Source organism: Sapajus apella, unplaced genomic scaffold (genome assembly GCF_009761245.1).
Source record: "Sapajus apella isolate SASKATOON/1434 unplaced genomic scaffold, GSC_monkey_1.0 scaffold30, whole genome shotgun sequence".
Classification (NCBI taxonomy): domain Eukaryota; kingdom Metazoa; phylum Chordata; class Mammalia; order Primates; family Cebidae; genus Sapajus; species Sapajus apella.
Window position 1 is genome coordinate 23894522 of NW_022436970.1, and position 24970 is coordinate 23919491.

The following is a 24970-nucleotide window of genomic DNA, read 5'->3' on the forward strand; positions in this document are numbered from 1 at the left end:
AACTCCCGGCGGCGCAGGCTCAGGACCGCTTAAAAGGCCGCGCGCGCGCGCCACGCGTGTCCCCGGCCCAGCTTCCAGGAGACCGCGGCGAGGCCCTGGAGAGCGGGACGCACCCGCAGACCAGGGAGCGCCAGAACCAGCCAGGACCCACGTGCTGGACCACGCGCGCACCCGGAAGGCCAGCCCGCGACGCATGCGTGCCCCGCCCCGCTGCTCGGTGATGTCATGGGCCCGCCGCGAGGCGGGGGCGGGGCCTCGGAACGCGACGCGCCCCGCCCCAGCTTTAGCCGCCCGTGACGTCATCGCCCGGACTCCACCGCCTCCCTCGCCGCGCTTTTGCCACCTGGGACCGTCGTCGTGCGCCGACGCCCAGAGGAGGGCGGGGCCTAGGGACGCCACGCCTTCCGCGCCGCGTCGTCGCTGTTCGTGACGCCATCGGACTTCGCCGCTCGGCGGGGGCGGGAAGGCGCGCGGGCGGTACCTCAGCTGGGGTTGGCGCTGAGGGGAGAGGGCGGGGAAAAGGTGGTGAATTGAGGGGAAAGCGGGAGGGGCGGGAAAGGGGCGGCCGGAACATGGCGGACCAGATTCCGCTCTATCCGGTGCGCAACGTCGCGGCGGCCGCAGCCAACCGCAAACGAGCGGCCTACTACAGCGCTGCGGGACCCGGGCGAGGAGCCGACTGGCACAGCAGGTAACCGAGGCGGGGACGGTGCCTGTCCGCCCCCGATGCTCCCGGCGGGCTGCCGGGGGCCCCCGCCCACCCTGGGAGCCGGGAGCTGGGCGGGTCTGGGGTCGCTACCCGCGCGCCCCTGTCTGTGCGCCGGGAGCTGGGGCCGGGGCCGGGGCTGGGGCGAGCGCCTGCGTCCCGGGACGCCTGGCGGAGCGCAGGAGGCAGAACGAGAGCAAGAGCCGCGGTCGGGTGTTGAGGAGTGGCAGCTCTCCTAAAGTAAACCGGGATCAAAAGTCCTAAACTGCTCAGATAATTCAGTCTCCGAAACTTGTGTAGCCGTGTAGCTGTGTGAATTGGGAAGGTGACAGATACAACTCTCAATTACGTTAAAAACACACTCCTTATTGAAATTTCTGTTCATTTCCGTATCTTTACTAAGCACACTTTTTACTTGAACATATATACACCCAAAGTGCTTTTTGTCGACAAGGAATTCTGCTTTTAGGAAAGGGAAACGGAGATTGAGAACGAAGCCACAGGTTAGCGGTAGAGTTCGTGTACAGACCTTTTATGCCCGAGATTGGATTTAGCTCATATTTAACTTCTCATTCAAAGAAAAGAAGACTGCTTTTTAAAAGAAATTTTAGAAAGGAGAATATTGCTTCTTACAGTTTTTGAAGTTTCATTCTAGAGGAATTGTAGAAAATATAATTTCATCCAATATGTGGTTGCTTCAGAATTTGAATTTTTGAATAACCTTTGGTTTCGGCTATTTGAGAGACTATAACCTACAGCCCAAAGTACTTGTTGGAACGTTATAACGCTGATTTGAGTGTTGATTTACCTACTAGCTGTTTGCTCTCGGGTAGCTTTTTAAAACTCAAAGCCATGGTTTCTCATTTGTAAAATGCTAGATAAAATTTTTTTACGGGACTATTGGCCATTACAATAGAAAATGTGTAAGGTGCCCTTATTCAGTGCTTGGTTGAAAGTGGGTTCTCTGGAGCTACCATTTCTCTTTTCCTCCTTGGTGTTACCTATAACAGTAATTGTATTAGTAAATCTGCTTGATTTTAGGAGTCCATTATTTGGAAATGTGCCACCGGTTTCAAAATAGGTTTTCATCCCAGATTGAATCCGTGGGTTTTAGCCTCATGCACTTTCAAGCACTATCATGTGATGCACAAACATTCAAGATCTTTATCTTCTCGGTGGATTGTTCCTTTCATTGTTAATGTTCCTCTGTCTCTGGTAATTTTCTTTGCTCTAAAATTTTCTTTATTAGATATTGATGTCGCCATTTATGCTTTTTTGGATTAATGTTTGCGTGGTATAGCTTTCAACTTATGTTGAAGTGAGTTTCTTGTTGGATCATATACTCATTTTTTATTGACTATGCCATTCTCTTTTAAATGGTACATTTACACCATTTACATTTATGATAATTATGGATATGTTAGAATATAAATGTGCCACTTACTATTTGTTGTTTTTCTTCTGATTCTCATTCCTCTGTTTCTTTTTTCTTGCCATTTTTTTGGGTTACTCGGACACTTTTTTGGTATCTGTATAGTGTGTTTGAGATTAGGTCTTTGTATAGTTTTCATAGTGCTTGCTCTGGGTATTACAATATACATATGTGAGTTATCACCATGGTGTATTGCTGTCAGTATTTCACCACTTCCAGTGAAGTGCGGAAACCATTCTTTTACTTAGATCCTCACTTTAATATCATGTCCTGGGTATCAGATAGTCTTACAGTTTTTGTGTCATTCACCAAATATGGTTTATAAAACTCATGATGATAAGGATAGTGTATTGCACGAACCATGTACCCATATTTCTCCTTTTTCTATTCTTCATTTTTTTTTTTTTTTTTGAGACAGGGTCTCGCTCTGGAGTTTGGTGATGCAATCATAGCTCATTACAGCTTTGACCTGTTGGGCCCAGGCAGTCCTCCCATGTAGCTGGGACTACAGGCAGGTACCACCATGCCTGGCTAATTTTTAAAATTTTTTGAAGAGACAGCATCTTGCTATGTTGCCCAACTGGTGTCAAGTGATTCTCCTGCGTCATTCTCCCAGAGTGTTAGGATTAAGGCGTGTGCCATGGCTGCTAGCCCACTGTTTTCTTGGCACTTGAAAAATCTTGTGCGGCTTCCTTGCATCCATGGTTTCTGATTAGGATGCCACTGTCACTCAAATTGATGTTCTCCTGTATATAATGTGTCATTTTTGTTTGGCTGTTTTCAAGTTTTTACTTTGTCTTTAGTTTTCAGAAGTTTAATTATGTTATGTCTTGTCATGGATTTCTTTGGATTTCATGTTTGCTGTTTCCAATGTTAAGAAAGTTGGATTTTATGTTGGTGTTACATAATTCCCTGTTTCTTTTCTCTGTGTTGTTTAGATTGTGTAAAAATTCTATCCATCTGTTCTCAAGTTCCCTAATTCTTTACTGTCATCTCCACTCTATTCTTAATCTCATCCAGTGATGTTTATTTCTGTTATTGTATTTCTCGGTTTTATAATTTCTGTTTGTTTCAGGATACTTTGTATTTGATTGTGGAAGCATTTTTATGTCTGCTGCTTTAAAATGCTGGTCATATAATTAATGCCAGTATCTGAGATAGCTCAGTTGTGGTGTTGTGTGATTGCCTTTTCTAATTCAGGTTGTGAATATTCTGGCTCCTGGTTTGACAGATGTTTTTCGATTGTCTCTTGGGTATTTTGTACATTAGGAGAATTTGGGTTCTATTTATATCTTTTAGTGCGCAGCCACTCTGTTTGGATTCAGCACATAGGTCCTGGACCACATTTGTGGGCTGTGGTTCCAATGACATTTTAATTCTCAGAGCCTTTGTGCTGTGATCTTTGGTCTGCTTGGTTTATGTGGTACCATTGGGGCTCTTCCTGGTCTCTGTTGGTGCTGTGTGAGGGGGAAAGGGGGATTTTCCTAGGCCTGGTGTCTCTTGTTAAGAGATGGAAGTGTCAGGCTCATGGGAAAGAAGAGGCTTCTTTGGCTGGGCACTGGCTGCAGCTGTATCCCATTCATATGGACCCAGTGGCTGTAGTGTTTCTGGGTGGGAGAAGAGGAGTCTTAGCACCATTATAATGAAAGGCTTTCCTTTTGCTCGTGCCACCTTGATGCCCTGGTGTCTTGGAGCAAGGGAGGGAGCCTTAGTTCATGGATAAGAAGAGGTTTTCTGGACTGGGCCCCTTATGTGGCGGGGTTGCACTTGTCGGTGCTGCCTGGCTTTCTGTAATGAGAGAGAGGAGTCTTGGGCATGAGGGGCACAGAGTCTTCCTGTGCCAGCAGCTTATAGTGGCAAATTCCCCTTACTGCTACTGCGTGGTTGCCCCAGTATCCCCTGATCGGAGAGAGGAGTCTCAGGAAGTCAATGCTGCCTTCTTACCTTCTTTCAGAACTCTCCTTTGATTGGCTCTTGCTTAATTACCAGGGTTTATAGTTGGACTTACTGGGGAGGAGCAGAGAAATGGATCTGTGCCATTTTGTCTGGACCAGGAGTTGTGCTTCTACATTATTTTCTGAAGTTGGGTTTTATTTTATTGTGGTAACATACACATAGTTTAAAAAGTTAAGTGCTTTTACAAGACTTATAGTAAGATATTGTGACACTATCTGTATGTTGGTAAGTATTCTCTGGCTCTTGAAAATAACATTTATTTTGCTATTGTTCAATGGACTGTTCTGAAATGTTCATTATTACCTTTTAGTTAGTGTTCCTGTTGAGTTCATCTTCCCTTGTAGCTTTGTTTATTCTCTTTAGAGTTTTTTTTTTTTTTTTGAAACATGGCCTCAGTCTGTTACCAATAGTGGCATAATCATGGCTCACTACGGCCTCAACCTTCCGGGCTCAAGCCATCCTTCTGCCTCAGCCTCCAGAATAGCTGGGATTGTAGGTACACACTAACATGCCCAACTAATTTTTAAATTTCTTTCTGTAGAGGTGGGGTTCCACTGTGTTGTCCAGGCTGGTCTTGAACTCCTGGTCTCAGTGATTCCCTTCTATTGGCCTTCCAAATTGCTGAGATTACCTCTCTTTAGAGTTTCATCCATTTTTGCTTCATATATTTTGTAGGTCTCTTGTTTGGTGCATACACATTTGGGATTCCTGTGTATTCTTGATGGATGGATTTACACTTTTATCATTATGTAGTTCACTTATCTGTCTCTGGTAGTTTTTCTGCTCTGAAATCTACTTTATCTGACACTAATATAGCCATCTCTGCTTTCCTTCAATTAATGTTTGCATGGTGTATAATTTTCTATCCTTTCACTCTCAAGTCACTTATATTTCAGGTGAGTTTCTGGTAGTTGTCTTATGGTTGGTTTGTTTTTGTTTTTTTTAACCCACCACCGTTGTCTTGTGATTAATACATTTTGACGGTTTATGTTCAGTAATGTTTGAGGTGCCATTTTATTTTTTGTTTTCTGTATTTTCCTTTGTTTCTCTGTTTTCTTTTTTCTTCCTTCTTAAGGGTACACTTAAACATTTTTTAGAATTCCAGTTTGATTTATCTATAGTGTTCTTCAGTGTATTTCTTTGTATAGATATTATTTAATGGTAGCTCTAGGAGTTACATTATATATACATAACATTGCAGTGTACTGTTGTTGATATTTTAAGTTTTTGGGTAAAATGTAAGAGCTTTACCTCTTTAAATCCCTTTATTCTCCCATTAGTAATATAATACTCATGTAAAATTATATGTAGATTTTACATATGCAAAAATATATAAATATTTCCCTTATATACAATTAGAACCCCATGTCAGTGTTACAATTTTTGCTTTATCTCTCAAACAATGTAGAAAATTCAAGAGGCAAAGGAAAGCCTTTTATATTGACCTACCCTTTTTGCCCTTTCTGTTTTCTTTTTTTTTTTTTTTTTTTTTGAGACGGAGTTTCACTCATGTTACCCAGGCTGGAGTGAGTGCAATGGCGCGATCTTGGCTCACCGCAACCTCCGCCTCCTGGGTTCAGGCAATTCTCCTGTCTCAGCCTCCTGAGTAGCTGGGATTATAGGCACGCACCACCATGCCCAGCTAATTTTTTGTATTTTTAGTAGAGACGGGGTTTCACTATGTTGATCAGGATGGTCTCGATCTCTTGACCTCGTTCATCTGCCTGCCTCAGTGCTGGGATTACAGGTATGAGCCACAGCGCCCGGCCCTCCCTAACTGTTCTTTTAGGGAAGTCTGCTAGAAACAAATTATCTTCGTTTTCCTGAATCTGAAGATGCCTGATAATTTCACCAGATAATAGAATTTGGAGTTGACAGTTTTTTTCTTTCAGCACTTGAAAAATGTTATGCCATTTCTTTCTGGCCTCCGTGCTTCCTGATGAGAAATCTGATGCCATTTGAGTTTTTTCCTTTTGAGATAGGTGTCATTTTTTCTTTCACTACTTTCAAGCATTTTTCTTAATCTTTAGTTTTTAGTAGTTTGACTATTATGCATCTTGGTATGAATTTCTTTAGAATTACCCTGTTTAGGGTTTGCTTAGCATCCTAATTCTGTAAATTTGTATCGTGTCAAATCTGAGAAGTTTGCAGCCATTATTTGTTTGAATGCTTTTTGAACTCCACTGTCCATTGCTGCTTTTACCCTAGTGACACCTTGTGAAATCTTTTCTTTTTGTACCATAGGATCCTGAGTTTCTCCTCATTTTTTCTAAGTTCTTTTCCTCTTCAGATTGGGCAGTTTATGTTGTTTTGTCTTAAAGTTCACTGCTATTTTCCCTCGTTTTTTTTTATTTTACTGTTGAGCGCATTCAGATTTTAGTTTCAAAATTTCCAGTTGATTTTTCTTCATATTAGCAGTGTCTCTGCTGAGACTTCATATTTTTTTCCTTTGTTTCAAGTCTGTTTATAATTGTCCATTGATACATTTTTATGTTACATGTTTAAAAATCCTTGTTAGATAATTTATCTGTGTTGTTTTGATGTTGACATCTGTTGATTCTGTTTTCTCATTCATGTTGAGATTTTTCTGATTTTGGGGATAATGAGTGATTTTCCAGTATATCCTAGACATTTTGGGTATTATGAGATTTGAGACCTTATTTAAACCTTCTGTTTAATGTGATGGTGGGAGTGGAATGTGGGGGTTATTGCAAGAAGGGGGTGAGAACCAGGTTCCCTTCACAGCCCCTTTGACATCTGGGAAGGGAAGGTACTGTGTGACTGCTGGCTCCTCAGTAGTCTTCTGCTAACACCACCTTGGCTGGGAAGGGGAGGAGTGCCTGGTTACTGCATGCCTGTGGCCTCCACTGACATTGCACGGATGTTGTTACCTTTTTAGAAGGTGGTTAGATTTTCTGCTTTTTACTAGGCCTCTTCTGATACTGATAGAGATAGGCAGGAGTGCTTTATTATTGCCAGTTGAGGATGTTAAATAAAATGTACCAGAAGCCATTATTTCGGCCTAAGCTCCTGTACCAGGCCCAGCAGACCAGACCAAACCAGAATGGAGTCACTTGTGCTAGGTGCCACAATCAAACTACACTAAAAACAGGCCAATTTCCCAAAAAACAAGAGATTCACAGCAACCAATCATAAGGGGCCAAACTGGGCTATCATAAGAGAGTTCTCTGTACTTTACCCTGAAGGAAAGTAACTTTGAAATGCCCAATTTGTGTTTTGTTCCTTGTATCTACTTTCTGCATCCTTTTCTGGCTACAGGGAATGTAAAGTTCACCTCTGCTGCTTAGCTTATCTGAGTACCTTTCTATTTCATAGATGGAATACTGCCTGATTTGCTAATAAAAGCTGGTTAGATCTTTAAACTAAATTTTTTGAAGCTTTATCTTTAACGGGGATGAGCATCTGGCACCCTTGTGCCTACGTCCTGCAATGACTGCCAGGTTTGGATGGCTGTCCCCACTCCTCACTTGGTCTGCCCTGACACCATCTGGGCAATGAGGAGAGTGTCTTCCCACAGCTGGGGAGTGAGGAGTCCAGGCTTCACTTACTTTTTTGCCGTTCAACGTGGGTGGGGCTATGCTTTTTCTGTCATGTTAGAGTGGGATATAGCAATTACTATAGAAAATTTTTTGTTCTGCTAGGCCGCCCTTTTCCTAGTCCTTTGGTCAGAGAGACCAGACTTTTCTTGGGGGCTTTTCTGGTGTGTGCCTATTACTTTTCTGGTTGCTACCTCTCTAGTATACAACATGGACATGAGACAAAAAGAAAATACTGGAAACTCACTGTTGTCTTGTTCTCTGGGTCTGAGGTCCTTACTGATCGCTCTCTTCTCTCCATCTTTTGATGTATAGGTTTTTAGCTCTATTTAATGGGAGGAATAGGGAGTAGCACATCTATTCCATCTTGGTCTGGAACTGGAAGGAAGGAGTAGTTTACATTTTTTCTTTTTTCTTTTTTTTATTTACTCTTTTTTTAAAAAAATTGCTCATTTACTCATTTTTAGCAGCTGTTTAGATGTTTTTATATAGTTTACATACCATGCAAGTTACCCAACTTAAAGTGTACAGTTCAGTGTTTTTTTGTTTGTTTGTTTGTTTTTAAATTATTACACTTTTAAGTTTTGGGATACATGTACAGAACTTGCAGGTTTGTTACGTAGGTATAGACATGCCATGGTGGTTTGCTGCACTCATCAAACCATCATCTACATTAGGTGTTTCCCCTAATGCTATCCCTACCCTAGCCCCCCACCCCCTGACAGGCCCCTGGTGTGTGATGTTCCCCTCTCTATGCCCACATGGGTTCTCAGTGTTCAAGTCCCCCTTATGAGTGAGAACGTGCAGTGTTTGGTTTTCTGTTTCTGTGTTAGTTTGCTGAGAATGATGGTTTACAGCTTCATTCATGTTTCTGCAAAGGACATGAACTCATCCTTTTTTATGGCTGCATAGTAATCCTTAGTGTATATATGCTGCATTTTCTTTGTCCAGTCTATCATTAGTGGCCATTTGGGCTGGTTCCAAGTCTTTGCTATTGTGAATAGTGCTGCAGTACACATACATGTGCATGTGTCTTTATAGTAGAATGATTTATAATCCGTTGGGTATATACCCAGTAATGGGATTTCTGGGACTAAGGGTATTTCTGGTTCTAGATCTTTGAGGAATCACCACACTGTCTTCTACAGTGGCTCAGCTAATTTACAGTCTCACCAACGATGTAAAAGCGTTCCTATTTCTCCATATCCTCTCCAGCATCTGTTGTTTCCTGACTTTTTAATGATTGCCATTCTAACTGGCCTGAGATGTATTTCATTGTGATTTTGATTTGCATTTCTCACCCGCTGTCTAACCAGTGTCAATGAGATGAGCCAGGTATCTCATTTGGAAATGCAGAAATCACCCACCTTCTGCGTTGATCTCGCTGGAAGCTGCAGACTGGAACTGTTCCTGTTTGACCATCTTTTTATTTTTTGGAGATGGAAGCTTGCTCTGTTGCCAGGTTTGAGTGCAGTGGTGCAATCTTGGCTCACTGCAGCCTTTGCCTCCCAGGTTCAAGTGACTCCCCTGCCTCAGTCTCCCGAGTAGCTGAGACTACAGGCACACGCCACCATGCCCGGCTAATATTTTGTATTTTAGTAGAGATGGGGTTTCACCATGGTGGCCAGGATGGTCTTGATCTCCTGACCGTGTGATCCACCTGCCTCAGCTTCCCAAAGTGTTGGGATTACAGGTGTGAGCCACCGTGCCTGGCCTAGTGTTTTTTAGAATATTCACAGATGCATGTAACCATCACCAGAGTCAGTGTTGGAGCCATGTTCATCACGTCCAAAAGAAACCTTGTACTCTTTAGCTACCACTCCCATCCAGTCATTTTCCTTTCCACCTATCCCCCAACCTCCATATCTATAGTTTTTTCTTTGTGGTAAAATATAGGTAACTTAAAATTTACCATTTTAACTATTTGTAACAAATCACTAATTTCACAATGGCACATATTTCCCAAAATAGAAATATTAGAATGTAGTAATTTTGCTATGAACTTTATTCACTTCCCAATTTAAATTTTGGGAAATGTGTGCTATATGATAGAACACAACTAAAAGAAAAAAATCTAAGTTTGTATATTGTCTTACATTTACCAGAAACAGAATTTTACATTATGCAGCCTAGATATCCACATTGGTGGTTGAAAATTAAATAGTTGTTAGAAAAACGGCTTTCATATGAGCTCTACATCACTTTGTAAGCTTTGAAAGCTTCCTTCCGTGACCATATGAAAATGACATTTTGCTCTTATGTATAAAGGATTGTAGTTAATGTATTTTAAAAGTTCTTAGGTTTTCTTTGAAGTGGAATTATTTTTATTTCATTACAATCATACCACTTTAGGACGCAGTACACTTAAAAGATAATGTTGGTCAGTTGGTACAACTATAAAAATTTTCATGATTGGGATATATTTTATAAAAATTTCCAAGGGAAGAATTAGATGTGATTTGAGTAAGATGTAAGTCCATTCTTGCATTGCTATAAGAAAATATAATACTTGAGGCCGGGTAATTTACAAAAAAAGAGATTTAGTTGGCTCGTGCTTCTGTAAGCTTTACAGGAAGCGTGGTGCTGGCGTCTGCTTCTGGTGAGACCCTAGGAAGTATACAGTCATGGTGGAAGGTGATGGGGAGCCAGCATGTCACATGACGAAAGGGAGCAAGAGAGAGAATGGGGAGGTTCCAGACTCTTAACCAGCTCTCACTTGAAGTAACTGAGCGAGAACTCACTTATAACCATGGGGATTCATGAAGGGACTGTCCCCTGCCCCATGATTCAATGTCTTCCACCCCGTGATTCAGTGCCTCCCACTAGGCCCCACTTCTGACATTGGGGATCACATTTCAGTATGAGATTTGCAGGAGACACACATCCAAACCATATCATATGGTTTAATAAACATTAAAAAATTCAACAGCACATTGCATTCATTATCATTGAGGATGAGGATGTTCCTGTTTTTATGTGTTATTAAGTAAACAAAATGATGTGCACCACACATAGTAGTTCCCAGGAGTTCACCGGGAATGCAGTTACTTTGTTAAGTCTGTTTTCTACAAAGTCATGTGAGATACTGATTTCTCTTTAGCATTGTTAATGTCTGGGTGAAAATAAGGTATTTGTTAAATTGGTATTTCTCATTTTTGTGTTTTAAGTGATGGTGGTGTCATCCAAATTATTCATTGAATGACGAATGAATGACATTGAGCATTGTTGTTTTGTTTATCCATGTCCATTATTACTTTTTCTTTGCTTTGCCAGCAGTATGAATCTTGGCCTTGCCCAGAGGTGTTTGCAATCTTATAATGGTTAAGTTTTAGCATTTAAATACTAATGTTAAGAACAGATGGCTACTGTCTGATTATTGGTAAAATATTAGTGTTTCTTGGTAGAAGCAACACAATTGTTTTTAATGCTAGATTTCTTATTTTCAGAGTCTATACAGAATTTTCTGTGAATCTTTTTTTTTTTTTTAATTTAGCTAATGGAGCTTCAGAATCTAATGCAGGAAGCAAATATCAATCAAATAATCCACAAGTAAATGTAAATGTAAGTGTTAATTTGGTTAAATGTCATCAAGAAATCCTGAATTTTTTTAAACTGAGGTAAAATTAACATATAGTGATACAATTTGATGTCTGTGTGTAACAGCCATCCTTATCAAGATATAGAACATTCTCATCACCTCAGAAAGTTCTCTCATGTCCCTTTCTATTTGATCGTCACCTCCCCCAAATTAACTGCAGCTCTGATTTTTATCTTCAAGATTACATTTGTCCGTTTTTTAATTTCACACAAATGGCTTTTTTTTTTTTTTTTTTTTTGCAGTACAAATGAGTCCAAGACTCGTTCATATTGTTGTGTTTAATGGTCATTTATCTTTTAAAATCATATTCCATTGTAGGAATAATACAAGCAACAAAGTTTCTGTTGATGAATGTTTGAAATGTTTCTAGTTTGGAGCTATTATGAATAAAGCTATAGTGAATATTAACGCGTAAGTTTTTTGTGGACACATGTATTTCATTTCTGTTGAGTAAATTCCAAGGGAGTGGAATTACTAGCTGTTTTTTTTGTTTTGTTTTGTTTTGTTTTTTTTAAGAATGAAGGAGTGGAAGAAGGAGGAAGAAGAAGAGGGAGAGAGAACAGGGGTGTTGCTTTATTGCCCGGGCTAGAATGCAGTCTAAAAATGGGTATGCCTATAATTGTATTTAATAATAGAGATATGAAAAAAAATGAAAATAAAAAAAAATGAGGGAAGAAAATAACTAACAAGCAGCCAACCAATATTTCATTTAAACCTGTAAATAAGTGTGATGTGGTACTGATAAGAGTGTATATTTTGTGTATTTAAAGTGGAGAGTTCTATAAATGTTAATTAAGTCTACTTGTTCCGGATCTGAGTTCAAGTCCTGGATATCGTTGTTGACTTTCTGTCTCATTGATCTGTCTAATATTGATGTTGAAGTCTCCCACTATTATTGTGTGGGAGCCTAAGTCTCTTTATAAGTCTTATATATCTGGGTATTCCTGTATTGGGTGCGTATATATTTAGGATCTTTAGCTCTTCTTGTTACATTGATCCTTGTATCATTATGTAGTATCCTTCTTTGCTTCTTTTGATCTTTGTTGCTTCTTTTTTTTTTGAGACGGAGTTTCACTCTTGTTACCCAGGCTGGAGTGCAATGGTGCGATCTTGGCTCACCGCAACCTCCGACTCCTGGGTTCAGGCAATTCTCCTGCCTCAACCTCCTCAGTAGCTGGGATTACAGGCACGCGCCACCATGCCCAGCTAATGTTTTTTGTATTTTTAGTAGAGACGGGGTTTCACCATGTTGACCGGGATGGTCTCGATCTTTTGACCTCATGATCCACCCGCCTCGGCCTCCCAAAGTGCTGGGATTACAGGCTCGAGCCACCGCGCCTGGCCTCTTTGTTGCTTTAAAGTCTATTTTATCAGCAAAAATTGCAACTCCTGCTTTCTATTTATTTATTTATTTTTGCTCTCCATTTGGTTGGTAAATCTTTCTCCATCCCTTTGTTTTGAGTCTTTGTGTATCCTTGCATGTGAGATGGGTCTGGATGTAGCATACCGATGGGTCTTAGCTTTTTTTGCCTGTCTGTGTCTTTGGATTGGGGGATTTAGTCAATTTAAATTTAGAATTAATAATAATATATGTGAGTTTAATACTGACATTTAATGTTAGCTGGCTGTTTTGCCTACTAGTTGATGTAAATTCTTGATTATGTTGATTCTCTTTACTTTTTGGTATTTTTTAGAAAGGCTGATACTGGTTGTTCCTTTCTATGTGTAGTGGTTCTTTCAGAAGCTCTCGTAAAGCAGGCCTGGTGGTGATGAAATCTCGGAGTGCTTTCATGTTCACAAAAGATTTTATTTTTCCTTCGCTTATGAAGCTTAGTTTGGCTGGATGTAAAATTCTGGGTTGAAAGTTCTTTTCTTTAAGGATGTTGAATATTGCCCCCTACTCTCTTTTAGCTTGTAGGGTTTCTGCTGAGAGATCTGCTGTGAGTCTGATAGGCTTCCCTTTATGGGTAACCTGACCTTTCTCTCTGGCTGCCCTCAGTATTTTCTCCTTCATTTCAACCCTGGTGAACCTGGCGATTATGTGCCTTGAGGTTGGTCGTCTTGTGGAATATCTTTGTGGTGTTCTCTTTATTACCTGGAGTTGAATATTGTCCTATCTTGCTAGGTTGGGAAAGTTTTCCTGAATAATATCCTGAAGCGTATTTTCCAGCTTGGATTGATTCTCTTCGTCACATTCAGGTACACCTATCAAACGTAGATTAGGTCTTTTCACATAGTCCCATATTTCTTGAAGACTTTGCTCGTTCCTTTTTATCCGTTTTTCTTTAATCTTGTCGTCTCTTTTATTTCATTAAGTTGGTCTTCGACCTCTGATATCTTTTCTTCTGCTTGATCAATTCGGCTGTTAAAACTTGTGCATACTTTGCGAAGTACTTGTGTTATGTTTTTCAGCTCCATTAATTCACTTATATTCCTCTCTAAATTGTGTATTCTTGTTAACATTTCATCAAACCTTTTTTCAGAGTTCTTAGTTTCTTTGCATTGGGTTAGAACAAGTTTTTTTAATTCCCAGAAGTTTCTTATCATCCACCTTTTAAAGCCTGCTTCTGTTAATGGAACACAGTCTTTTTCCATCAGGCCTTGTTCCATTGCTGATCAGGAACTGTGATACCCTGTAGAGGGAGAGGCGTTCTGATTTTGGGTATTCTCAGCCTTTTTAGGCCGGTTTCTTCCCTTCGTTATAGATTTATCCATCTGTGGTCTTTATAATTACCGTCTTTATAGTTGGGTTTCTGAATGGACGTCCAACTTGTTGATTCCCGGTGCTAAAATCTGAGCAACCCACTGCGCCGGCCAAAACAGCGGCATTAAGATTGACGGCTTTTCTGACTCTGCACCAAGAACCGCCGCGCTAAGGCAGCGGCAAAGCCGCCTCGCCCCCCTCAAGAGTTGCACTGGCGACCCGTGGGGCTCCTCCACTGGGAATCTCCTGGTGTGTGAGCAACAAAAATTCATCTGAAAGTGTGGCATCCTCTCATTCTCTGCGCTTTCACTTGGAGCTACAATCCCAAGCTGCTGGTGATCAGCCATCTTGGATCTCTCTCCTCGAATCTTAAAACTTTTATAATTATGATAGTTTAATATTTTACTAGTTGTAAAAATGAAACTTCTTTTGATGTGATGGTTCACAATTGAAAAGCCATTGTTTTTTTTTAAAGGTATAGTACTAATTCTTAAGACAGTATTTATCTACTTGCCCAGTCCCAGGATTTGTTGGAATTAGAGACATTTTCTTAGGGGGTCTGTAAGAATTTCCTTTAAAAGGCGTCCATAGGTTGGGTGCAGTGGCTCACACCTGTAATCCCAGCACTTTGGGAGGATCACCTGAGTTCAGGAGTTGGCGACCAGCCAGGCCAAGGTGGTGAAATCCTGTCTCTACTAAAAATATAAAAATTAACTGGATGTGGTAGTGGGCACCTGTAATCCCAGGTACTCAGGAAGCTGAGGCAGGAGAATCGCTTGGACCCATAAGGTAGAGGTTGCAACGAGCCGAGATCACACCGTTGCACACCACCAGCCTGAGTGACAAGTGCGAAACTCTGTCTCCAAATAATAAATAAAATAACCATAGTTTACTCAATTTAAAAAAATTATTTACATTTGCCAGAATAGAAATGTTTCACTTATATTTTACACCTAATAATACTACTGTGAAGACAGAGTTGATAATAGGAAACATCACAATTTTAGGCAACCGAAGTATGTATCCTGAGCTAAATGGCTTTACAGCTTCAGATTTCTGGGTTTGCATTTACATAACATTGGATATTTTACCATTAACTAATTCAGAAGTTTTTCTCAATTTATGTATAGAAGTGTAATTTCTTATTTCAAGAAATTGGTGTTCAGTTTTCTTGTAGAACATTTTAGAAATCATTAGCTCCAAGGTTATTGTATGTATAATTCCCATGGGGGAAATCAGATCTCATTTCAGGGGACTGTTTCCGTGTTCCTTTTGCTGGGTTTTGCTCCTCAAGTTAAGGCATATTTTTCAGGCAGCCATTTCTTTAATTTTATTTATTCATTTATCTGCTGGCTTATTTATTTTATTATCTTACCCTTTTTCTTAGTCAGTTTTGTGCTTCTGTAACAGAATATCTGAGACTGGGTAATTTATAAAGAATAGAAATTTATTTCTCACACTTCTGGAGGCTGGGAAATCCAGTATCAAAGTATTGACGTCTGGTGAGGCCTTTTTGCTGTGTCCTCACATGGAAGAAGATGGGAGGGCAAGAGAGGATGAATGTGGTGTTCTTACTTGGCAGAAGAGCAGGAAAGAGTGAACCCATTGCGAAATGCCCTCTTTATGACTGCGTTAATGCATCATGAGGGTGGAACTATTGTGACCTAAATGCTTCCCACTAGGCACTATCTCCTAAGACTGTTGCATTGAGGATTAAGCTCCCAACACATGAGTTTGGAGGGGACAAAAGCATTTCAACCATAGCACTGTTTGTCTCCTTTGTTGCTATACGAGGGAGAGTCCCAATTTCTCATTAGTTTATGCAGCTTGCTGCTTACTAATGACTTATCAATGACAGTTGAACCTTGTATTTGTATTTAACAAAGGAAAGGGGCACATTTCTTTATAGCATTTAGTGTTTTGCTTTGTTTTTCTACTTTATTAACATGCAGACAAAGGGGAAGTGTTTATTTTTAAAGAAGATTTGAGTGTTAGACATGTTTTAAATCTATTTCTTCATTTAATATCAATTGGCTTCTAAGAAGTGTTTCTCATAGAGATGGAAACAATAAGGCTCTTAGATACTTTTGATGAAACATAAGTTTTAAGCTAGTTATTGTATTGATTTACTTAGATTCATGTAAATTATGTGCCTTCCACTACTTGATCGTTTAGAGTTCCTAATTTTTTTTGAAACCTTTGGCTGCAGTTCAGATAGCTGTCCTTGTTTCCTAGCATGGCAGTGCTCTTGGGTTTGGTATCGTCCATTCTGTCGTCTTTGTTCATAATTGTTTTTACTCATTTTAAAAATGTGTTTCCAGAATTACACTTAATTGCTGGAAACGTTGATTTTTCTTGAGTGACAAACCAATTAAGTGTGTATGACACCAGGCAACAAAGACACTTAAGATTCTGTGCTTTTCCTGTCTTTGAAAAAATCCATTATTCATCATCTTATTGTTTTTAAATACTAAGGTAAAATTTTCAATACAATAGGAAAATTGCCTTGGAAATGGAATAAATTGCTTGCCAGTTCAAAGACTCCATTTCTGGAGTTGAGGTTACAAAACACAATGTTGCTCATATTCCTTATCTTTCAGAAATCACTGTGCTGCTTTTCCCATATTAAACTTGATAAGATTGTGACTTTTACTAAAATAAGACATAATAGTTGAGACAACTTAAGGAAAAAGACCAAAAATCTCATTTTGTGTATTATATTATAATATATTTATATGGTGTTTTGAATTTTGATCACATTTTATATAAATATTCATTTTCTGATTTTCTAGTTGACTTTTGCAAGAAGCAATTTCATACACAGAAGTAAGAAAAAATGACTTTTTAAGGGAAAAATATTATTTATGTTTTAGATCTGTTACTTCACAGATCATGTAATTTTTTTTTTTGCCTAAATTATAATGAAACTTGTATGCTGTAAGGATGTTCTGTGATGCTGTCGATAGTAGTTGGAGTTGTGTATAGAAGATTATCTGGAGACACTAAAGAAGTAGCCTTTTGATTGCTAGAGTAGGGCATTTAAGAGAGGGGTGAAAGAAGTGACTGCCATTTCTCGTTAGACATTTACTTTCAACAAAGGTCTTCTCCATGATGATTTGTAGTGACAATATTCTATTCCATCATGTATTTAATCAATTATTTATTCATGGATATTATATATTTTTTTCCATGTTTCCTTGGGTACTCTTTTTAAACATCACAGCACAGTGATAGTTATCTTCGTAGAGAAATCTTGAACACATTTTAAATTTCCATGGGATAATGAGAAACCATGGTTAAAGTTGATTTACAGAAATGAAAAGCTTTCAGTGCATCTTCACAAATTGTTCTCCACTCTTACCAGCAATTGTTCCTACTCTTACTAGTGATTAAGAGTGCCTGCTTATCCAAGACTGTTGGCCACATTGAATGTTAAGAATTCTTTTTTACATTTGATAAGCAAGACATGGTCTCTTGTTTGAATTTGCATATTTTAAAAGTCCTTTTTGAATGCGTAAGAATGACACAGTGGACTTTGGGAACTCAGGGAAAAGGCTGGGAAGGAGGCGAGGGATAAAAGACTACAAATTGGGTTCAGTGTATACTGCTTGGGACATGACTGCACCAAAATCTCACCAATCATCACTAAAGAACTTATGTAACCAAATACCACCTCAAAAACCTATGGAAATAAAAAAAATATTTTCAAAAAAAGTCCTTTGTGAAAAAAAAAAATTCTTCCAGATTTAAAACCTCCCAATGGCTTTCCATTACACTTAGAATTAAATTCCTTCCTGGCGCTTGGCCTGCACTGTGTCCCTTGTTCCTGCCCTCTTCAGCTGCTTCTGGTGTCCTGCTCCCCTTGGCCAGCTGTGCCCGTGTCCAGCTGGCTTTGTGTTGTGGATCTCTCCAAGGTCTCTGTGCTAGTCAGCCAGTCTTTCTAGGCCTTCAGGGGTTGTCTGCTTTTCCTCCAGTTGCCTATTCTTGGGGCCTAGCATCTTGGGTGATCTAAGGAAGACCTCTCCCTCACTTCCAGTTTTATGAAAAAAATTTATTTTTTATTATTAATTATTATGCATACATAATAGTTATACATATTTATGGGGTACATGTGATGTTTTGTTAGTGCATACAATGTATAATGATCAAATCGGGTAATTGGGTTGTTAAATGCAGTGAGTTCTAAGTTTCTTTTCAAAGAATCCGTATATCAGTGTGTTTAGTTTCCTTGTTCTTTGTTCTCCATTTTAAAGTTTAACTTCCTCATCTCCTTGCCCCTAGTTTCAGTAAACAACCTTCCCACCAGCTCTAATCAGTATTACACATCTGTTTCCCTGATTACCTGCTCCGTCCTGAGTCACCCCTGGTCACCTGCTCCGTCCTGAGTTACCCTGGTCATCTGCTCTGACCACAGTCACCTTTAGTCACCTGTTCCATAACTGTCTTTCCCGCTGAAACTGCTCACCCTGCCACTCTGGCTTGTATCCCTGCTCTCTTTAAAATAGCCAGTTGGAATTAGCTTAGACCGTGTAGTCCAACCCTAGCCAATATGGAAACGACACAACAGGTAGGGGCTACCTGCGTCAGGGATAACGATTACAACCCCTCCTTGTTCAGGTATGCTCTCACCATTGCTCCATCCACACCCTTCTGTAGAACTAAATTGCCTTGCTGAGAAAACTTACATTCAAGTGCTAAATTTCTTTTGCGGCCATGAATATTTGTTTCTAACAGGGATATCCATCACCTTCAGCATTTAACATTTCTTTATGTTAGGAACTTTCCAATTTCATTCTTTTAGTTGTTTGAAATACACAATAAGTTACTCTTAATTATAGTTGCCCTGTTGTGCTACTAAATCCTAGATTTTATTCCTTGTATCTAACTGTATTTTTATACCCATTATCCATCTCTTCTTTGCCCCCTACTCTGTGCTACCCTCCCCAGCCTCTTATCAGCATCATCTACACTTTTTTTAAAGCTTCCTCATATGGATGAGGACACATGATATTTATATTTCTGCACCTGGCTTGTTTTACTTAAAATAATGTCCTCTTGTTCCTTCCATGTTGATGTAAATGACTGGATCTCACTCTTTTTTACTACTGAATAGTACTCCATTGTGTATATGTACCACATTGTCTTTATCCATTCATCTGTTGGTGGACAGTTAGGTTGCTTCCAAATTTTAGCTATTGTAAACAGTGCTACAACAAACGTAGGAATTAGGTATCTCTTTGATAGCACTGATTTCCTTTAAGTATATACCCAGCAGTGAGATTGCTGGATCATACAGTAGTCAGTGTATCTTGAGGAACCTTCAAACTGTTCTCCATAGTTGTTGTGCTAACTTACATTCCTAGGAACAGTGTATAAGAGTTTTCTTTTCTCTACATGCTTGCCAGCATTTGTTACTGCCTGTCCTTTGGATATAAGCTGTTTTAACCTGGGTGAGATGATGTCTCTTTGTAATTTTGATTTGCATTTCTCTGATGGTCCGTGACGTCGAGTGCCTTTTCGTATGCCTGTTTGTGATTTGTATGTATTCTTTTGAGAAATGTCTATTCAGATCTTTTGCCCATTTTTGATTAGATTATTATAATTTTTCATATAGCGTTGTTTGAGCTCCTTGTATATTTTAATTATTAATCTTTTGTCAGAGGGGTAGTTGGCAAATATTTTCCCCCGTTCTGTGGGTTGTCTCTTTGTTGATTATATCCTTTTTTCTGCAGAAACTCTTTAACTTGATGTGATCCCATTTGTCCACGTTTGCTTTAAGTTGCCTGTGCTTATGGGGTATTGCCCAAGAAGTCTTTGCCCAGAGCAATGTCCTGGAGATTTCCCCTGGTATTTTCTTGTAATAGTTTTATAGTTTGAGGTCTTAGATTTAAGCCTTTAATTCGTTTTAATTTGATTTTTATATGTAGTGAGAGTTACAGGTCTAGTTTCTTTCTTTTGTGTATGGATATCTGGTTTTCCCAGCACCAAAAGACTGTCTTTTCCCCAGTGTATGTTCTTGGCACCTTTGTCAAAAACAAGTTCACTGTAGATGTGTGGATTTGTTTCTGGGTTCTCTGTTCTCTTCCATTGGCCTATATGTCTGTTTTTATGCCAGTAACTTACTGTTTTGGTTACTGTAACTCTGTAGTATAATTTGAAGTTAGGTAATGTGATTCCTCTAGTTTTGTTCTTTTTGCTTAGGAGAGCTTTAACTATTCTGGGTCTTTTGTAGTTTCATATAAATTTTCAGATTGCTTTTTCTATTTCTGTGAAGAATGTCATTGGTGTTTTGATAGGGATTGCATTGAATCTATAGATTGATTTGGGTAGTATGGACATTTTAACAATATTGATTCTTCCAATCCATGTACATGGAATATTGTTTTTCGTTTTTTGGTGTTCTCTTCAATTTCCTTCATCAGTGTTTATAGTTTTCATTATAGAGAACTTTCACTTCTTTGGTTAATTCCTAGGTATTTAATTTTATGTGTGGCTATTGTAAATGGGATTGCTTTTTAGTTTCTTTTTCACATTGTTCACTTTTGGCATATGGGAATGCTACTGGTTTTTGTATGTTGATTTTGTATACTGCAACTACTGAATTGATCAGTTCTAATAGTATTCTTGTGGAGCCTTTAGGTTTTTGCAAAAATAAATTCATAGCAGCAGCAAACAAGGATAATGTGATTATTTCCTTTCCAATTTTGATTCCCCTTATATGTTTTTCTTGTTTGATTGTTCTAGCTAGGACTTCCAGTACCATGTTGAGTAACAGTGGTCACAGTGGACTGAGAGTTTTGAAGTCTTCAGTTACCATTGTGGATTTGTCTATTTTTCCTTCCCCTTGTATCAGTTTTGCTTTATGTGTTTTGAAGCTCTGGTGGTAGGTGCATACACATATAGGACTTTTAGATCTTAGTGGTGATTTGATCCTTTTATTATTGTGTTATGTCTCTCTTTGTGCTAGGCAGTTCTTTTTTTGATGTCTTTGGCTTATATTAATATAGCTACTTGGCTTTCTTTTGATTAGTGTTCACATTATATACAGTCACATGTGGATGTGATATTCTGAGAAATGTTAAATGTTAAATATTTTAATACTTAAAATACTTTTTCTTGATATTGAGTTTTGTACTCCAGAAATGTGTTTGGCAATGTTGTGCAACCATTCTAGAGCGTACTCACGTAGACCAAGACGGTAGAGCCTAATGCACACCTGTTGGTCCTAGGCTACAAACCTGTGCAGCATATTACTGTACTGAATACGGCAGGCAGATGTGACACAGTTGTGTATCTAAGCATACTAAACATAGTAAAATACAGTATAAAACAAAAAATCATATACCTGTACAGGACTAGAGCATGTAGATTAATCTTTAGCTTACTGTAACTTTTTTACTTTATAAATTTTTAAAAACTTTTTGACTCTTGTAATAACAGTTTAAAACCTGAAGATATTGCTGCATAAAAATATGTTCTTTCTTTATATTCTTATTCTATTTACTTTTTTCTATTTTTTTAAAATTTTTACTTAAAAAATTTTTTTTTTTTTGGTTAAAAACTAAAACACATGCATATTAGACTAGGCCTACACAGGGTCAGGTTCACCAATATCACTATCTTCCATCTCCACATTTTGTCACACTGGAGGGTAGTAACACACACACAGCTGTCATCTCCTGCGATAACAATGTCTTCTGCTGTAATACCTCCTGAAGTACCTGCCTGAGGCTGTTTTACAGTTAGCTTTTCAAAAAATAAATGGAGTATGATCTAAAATAATGATAGTATAGTATAGTAAATACCTAAACCAATAGCATAGTCATTAGTTATGATTGTCAAGTATTAGGTACTATACATAAGTGTATGTGCTAGACTTTTATATAACTAGTAGTACAATAGGTTTGGTATACATCAGCATCACTACAAAGATGTGAGTATTGCATTGTACTGTGAACATTATTATGGCTGTGATGTCACTAGGTGTTAGGAATTTTTCAGCTTCCTTATAAAGGGACCACTGTTTTATATACAATTCATTGTTGACTAGAACGTCATTATGCAGTGATTAACTGTTTATTTTTTCATTTGCTTACTTTTAATCTTTTAACATTAAATACCATTATATTTAAAGTACTTCCTTTAGTTAGTGATTTTTGTGCTCCAGGGGATGTTTGGCAATGTCTGGAAACATTTTTTATTGCTACAACAAGGGTCGAATGTGGTGCTGCTACTAGCATCTAGTGCATAGAGACTGGGGACACTGTGGAATAAATACGTGCATAGTACAGCTTCACCCCAACAGAGTTCTGTGACCCAAAATGTTAATGTGCCTCTGCTGGGAAATCCTACTCAAAGGATTATAATATATATGGCTGACTTTTCACTGTCCACTTTTAGTATTTTATCACCTCATGTAAGCTATAGAGTCACCTACTCTTCCCTGTTAGGCTTGTTATATGTATTCACATCTGTTTATGTTGAAAACAATCTGACAATTTAATACGTTTTATTTTTAATACTCATACATATTTTAAGGAACTTTCTGTTGCTCTTCCTTCATTCTAGAAGTTCCATGTTTTCTTTGGTATCATATTCTCCATCCTGAAGTCTGTCTTTAGCATTCTTTCAGGGCAGATCTGTTGACAACCAAATTCTCTTGGTTGTCCTTCATCTGAGAATATCTTTATTTTGCCTTCATTCCTGAAGGATGTTGTTGCTGGATACAGATTTCTGAGTTGACCGTTCTTTTCTTTTAACTCTTCAAAATTCAGTAAGATAGCACTGTTGAATCACCATTATAGTTTCTGACAAGTTCTTCTCAAAAAAGTTCTAAACTCAAAAAGATAAGTTGATATTTTTTAAAGCTAAATTACGTTTGTGATTGAGGAAAGATAAAAGTTTTGATGGTAGGCTGCCTGTTTCTTGGAAAACAGGCTACAAAGGACATTACTGGGATCATAGACAAAATTTTGCATTAAGCGTTTGTGGAGGCATTGTCTCAATGTAAAAAGTAAGAAAGCCAACTCGTGGGTTCCTCTGGGATAATGGCAGGTTGTTGAGATGTTTTCATTGAATAGCAAGTTTTAGTAAAGAGAATAACAGAGACTAAATGGGACATAAATATCCCCAAAGATACCAATTCTTTCAGCAAGCCAAGGGATCATGTTGATTCCTTTCAGATAGAGACAACTACGTATTGTTGAAAGACTCTAGAATGTTGGTTGTTGATGTAGTTGCGTAGCATAGTGTTTAGATGTTGCTTGGAGTGAACATTCTTTGCTATAGTCATGTTTCAGAAGATTGTTTTTCTGAGGGGATTGAGTGCAGTGAGGAGATATTGAGCAGCATTGCCTGTGCTGTCAGGCTGGCCATTTGCAGCACAGATGCCTCCAGGATTATGCTCACAGCATGGTTAACAGAGACTTCTTCAGCTAGCATAGGCCTTGTTGGGCAGCTTTTTTACCTTAGCTAACTTATTCCTTTGCAAAAGAAAGCAGCCTCTGCAGTCTTATTTATAATGCTTTACCTCAGCTCAAGACAGCTTAATTTGAGGAGATATTGTCCCTAAATGAAACACTTAAACTGTAAAGAAGACAGCTTGGCCTGTCTTAGCATTCTGTTTTTCACCCTAACTAGGTACCAGCTGGAGGATGAGTCTGCACATTTGGATGAAATGCCACTAATGATGTCTGAAGAAGGCTTTGAGAATGAGGAAAGTGATTACCACACCTTACCACGAGCCAGGATAATGCAAAGGAAAAGAGGACTGGAATGGTTTGTCTGTGATGGCTGGAAGTTCCTCTGTACCAGGTTTGTTATCCATTGTTACCTATTTTCCTTATGCGCTGATTTTTTTTAGATGCTTAGCTCCTAATATACTTACTAGCTCTATTAATATATAAACTTAAGGAGATATTCTCTAAATGTTATCATGGAGAGTATTAGTACATTAATCAAAGCCAAACAATGCTAATATGAAAGGAAAGGAGAGCCAAATTCATTATTTTATGGAAGTTTTAATGGTTAGAAGTTGGAGGCCAGATGCAGTGGCTCATGCCTGATCTTAGCACTTTGGGGGGCTGAGGCAGGCAGATCATTTTGAGTTCAGGAGTTCAAGACCAGCCTGGACAACATGGTGAAACCCCATCTCTACTAAAATACAAAAATTAGCAGGGCGAGGTGGTGAGCACCTGTAATCCCAGCTACTAGGAAGGCTGAGGCAGGAGAATCACTTAAACCCGGGAGGCAGAGGTTGCAGTGAGCCGAGATTGAGCCACTACACTCTATCTTGAGCGATAGAGCCAGACTCTGTCTCAAAAAAGAAAAAAACAGAAACTAGGGAAAATTATAGCTAATGCATGATAGAATTAATTCCGATTGCTCTACCAACATTTATAAATGGCGTTTCTTTTTCTTTCCAAAAGATAGATATGGGCCTACATTCCTTCTGTATATCTTTTACTCAGATTGATCTATTTTTTTCCCCACATTTTGCTACATTTATTTTATTCTTTTAATATATTACTATTATTTTTTCTGAGTCATTTCAGACTAAGTTGATCATTCCTCTTAACTCTTCAGTGTGTATTTTCTAAAAAAATAGACATTTTCTTATATAACCATAGTACAGTTATCAAATTCAGGAAACTTAGCATTGATACAATGCTTTATATCTGCTTTGTTTATATTGCAATGTTGTCTATCATCCCAGTAATGTCCTTTGTAGCCTGTTTTCTCTAGTACAGGATGTGGTCACATGTCACATTTAGGTGGCATCTTTTTTAAGTCTTTTTTAATGTGGAGTAGTAGTTTAGTGTTTATTTTTCCTTCCATTGACATTTTTGAAGAGTGAAGATGAGTTATTGTAGAGGATGTTCCACACTTTGTTTTGTTTGTTTCCTTGCAGTTAGACTCAGCTTAAGCACTCTCTGTGGAATACTGTGTTAAGTCATGCTGTGGCCTTCTTAGGGTGTTTGATTCCTGTTTGATTGATTTCTGGTCTTCCCTTTATTTT

The 24970-nt window shown here is 38.8% G+C and overlaps 1 protein-coding gene across 1 annotated transcript in view; it reads left to right on the plus strand.

Annotated features, from left to right (window-relative positions):
- Positions 1-442: 442 nt before the first annotated feature.
- Positions 443-24970, plus strand: part of ATP9B (ATPase phospholipid transporting 9B (putative)) — a 291524-nt gene continuing 266996 nt past the window's right edge. The window contains 2 exon segments of the mRNA XM_032293812.1: positions 443-691; positions 23593-23766. Coding sequence (XP_032149703.1) covers positions 573-691; positions 23593-23766 — 293 coding nt within the window. The 5' untranslated portion in view covers positions 443-572.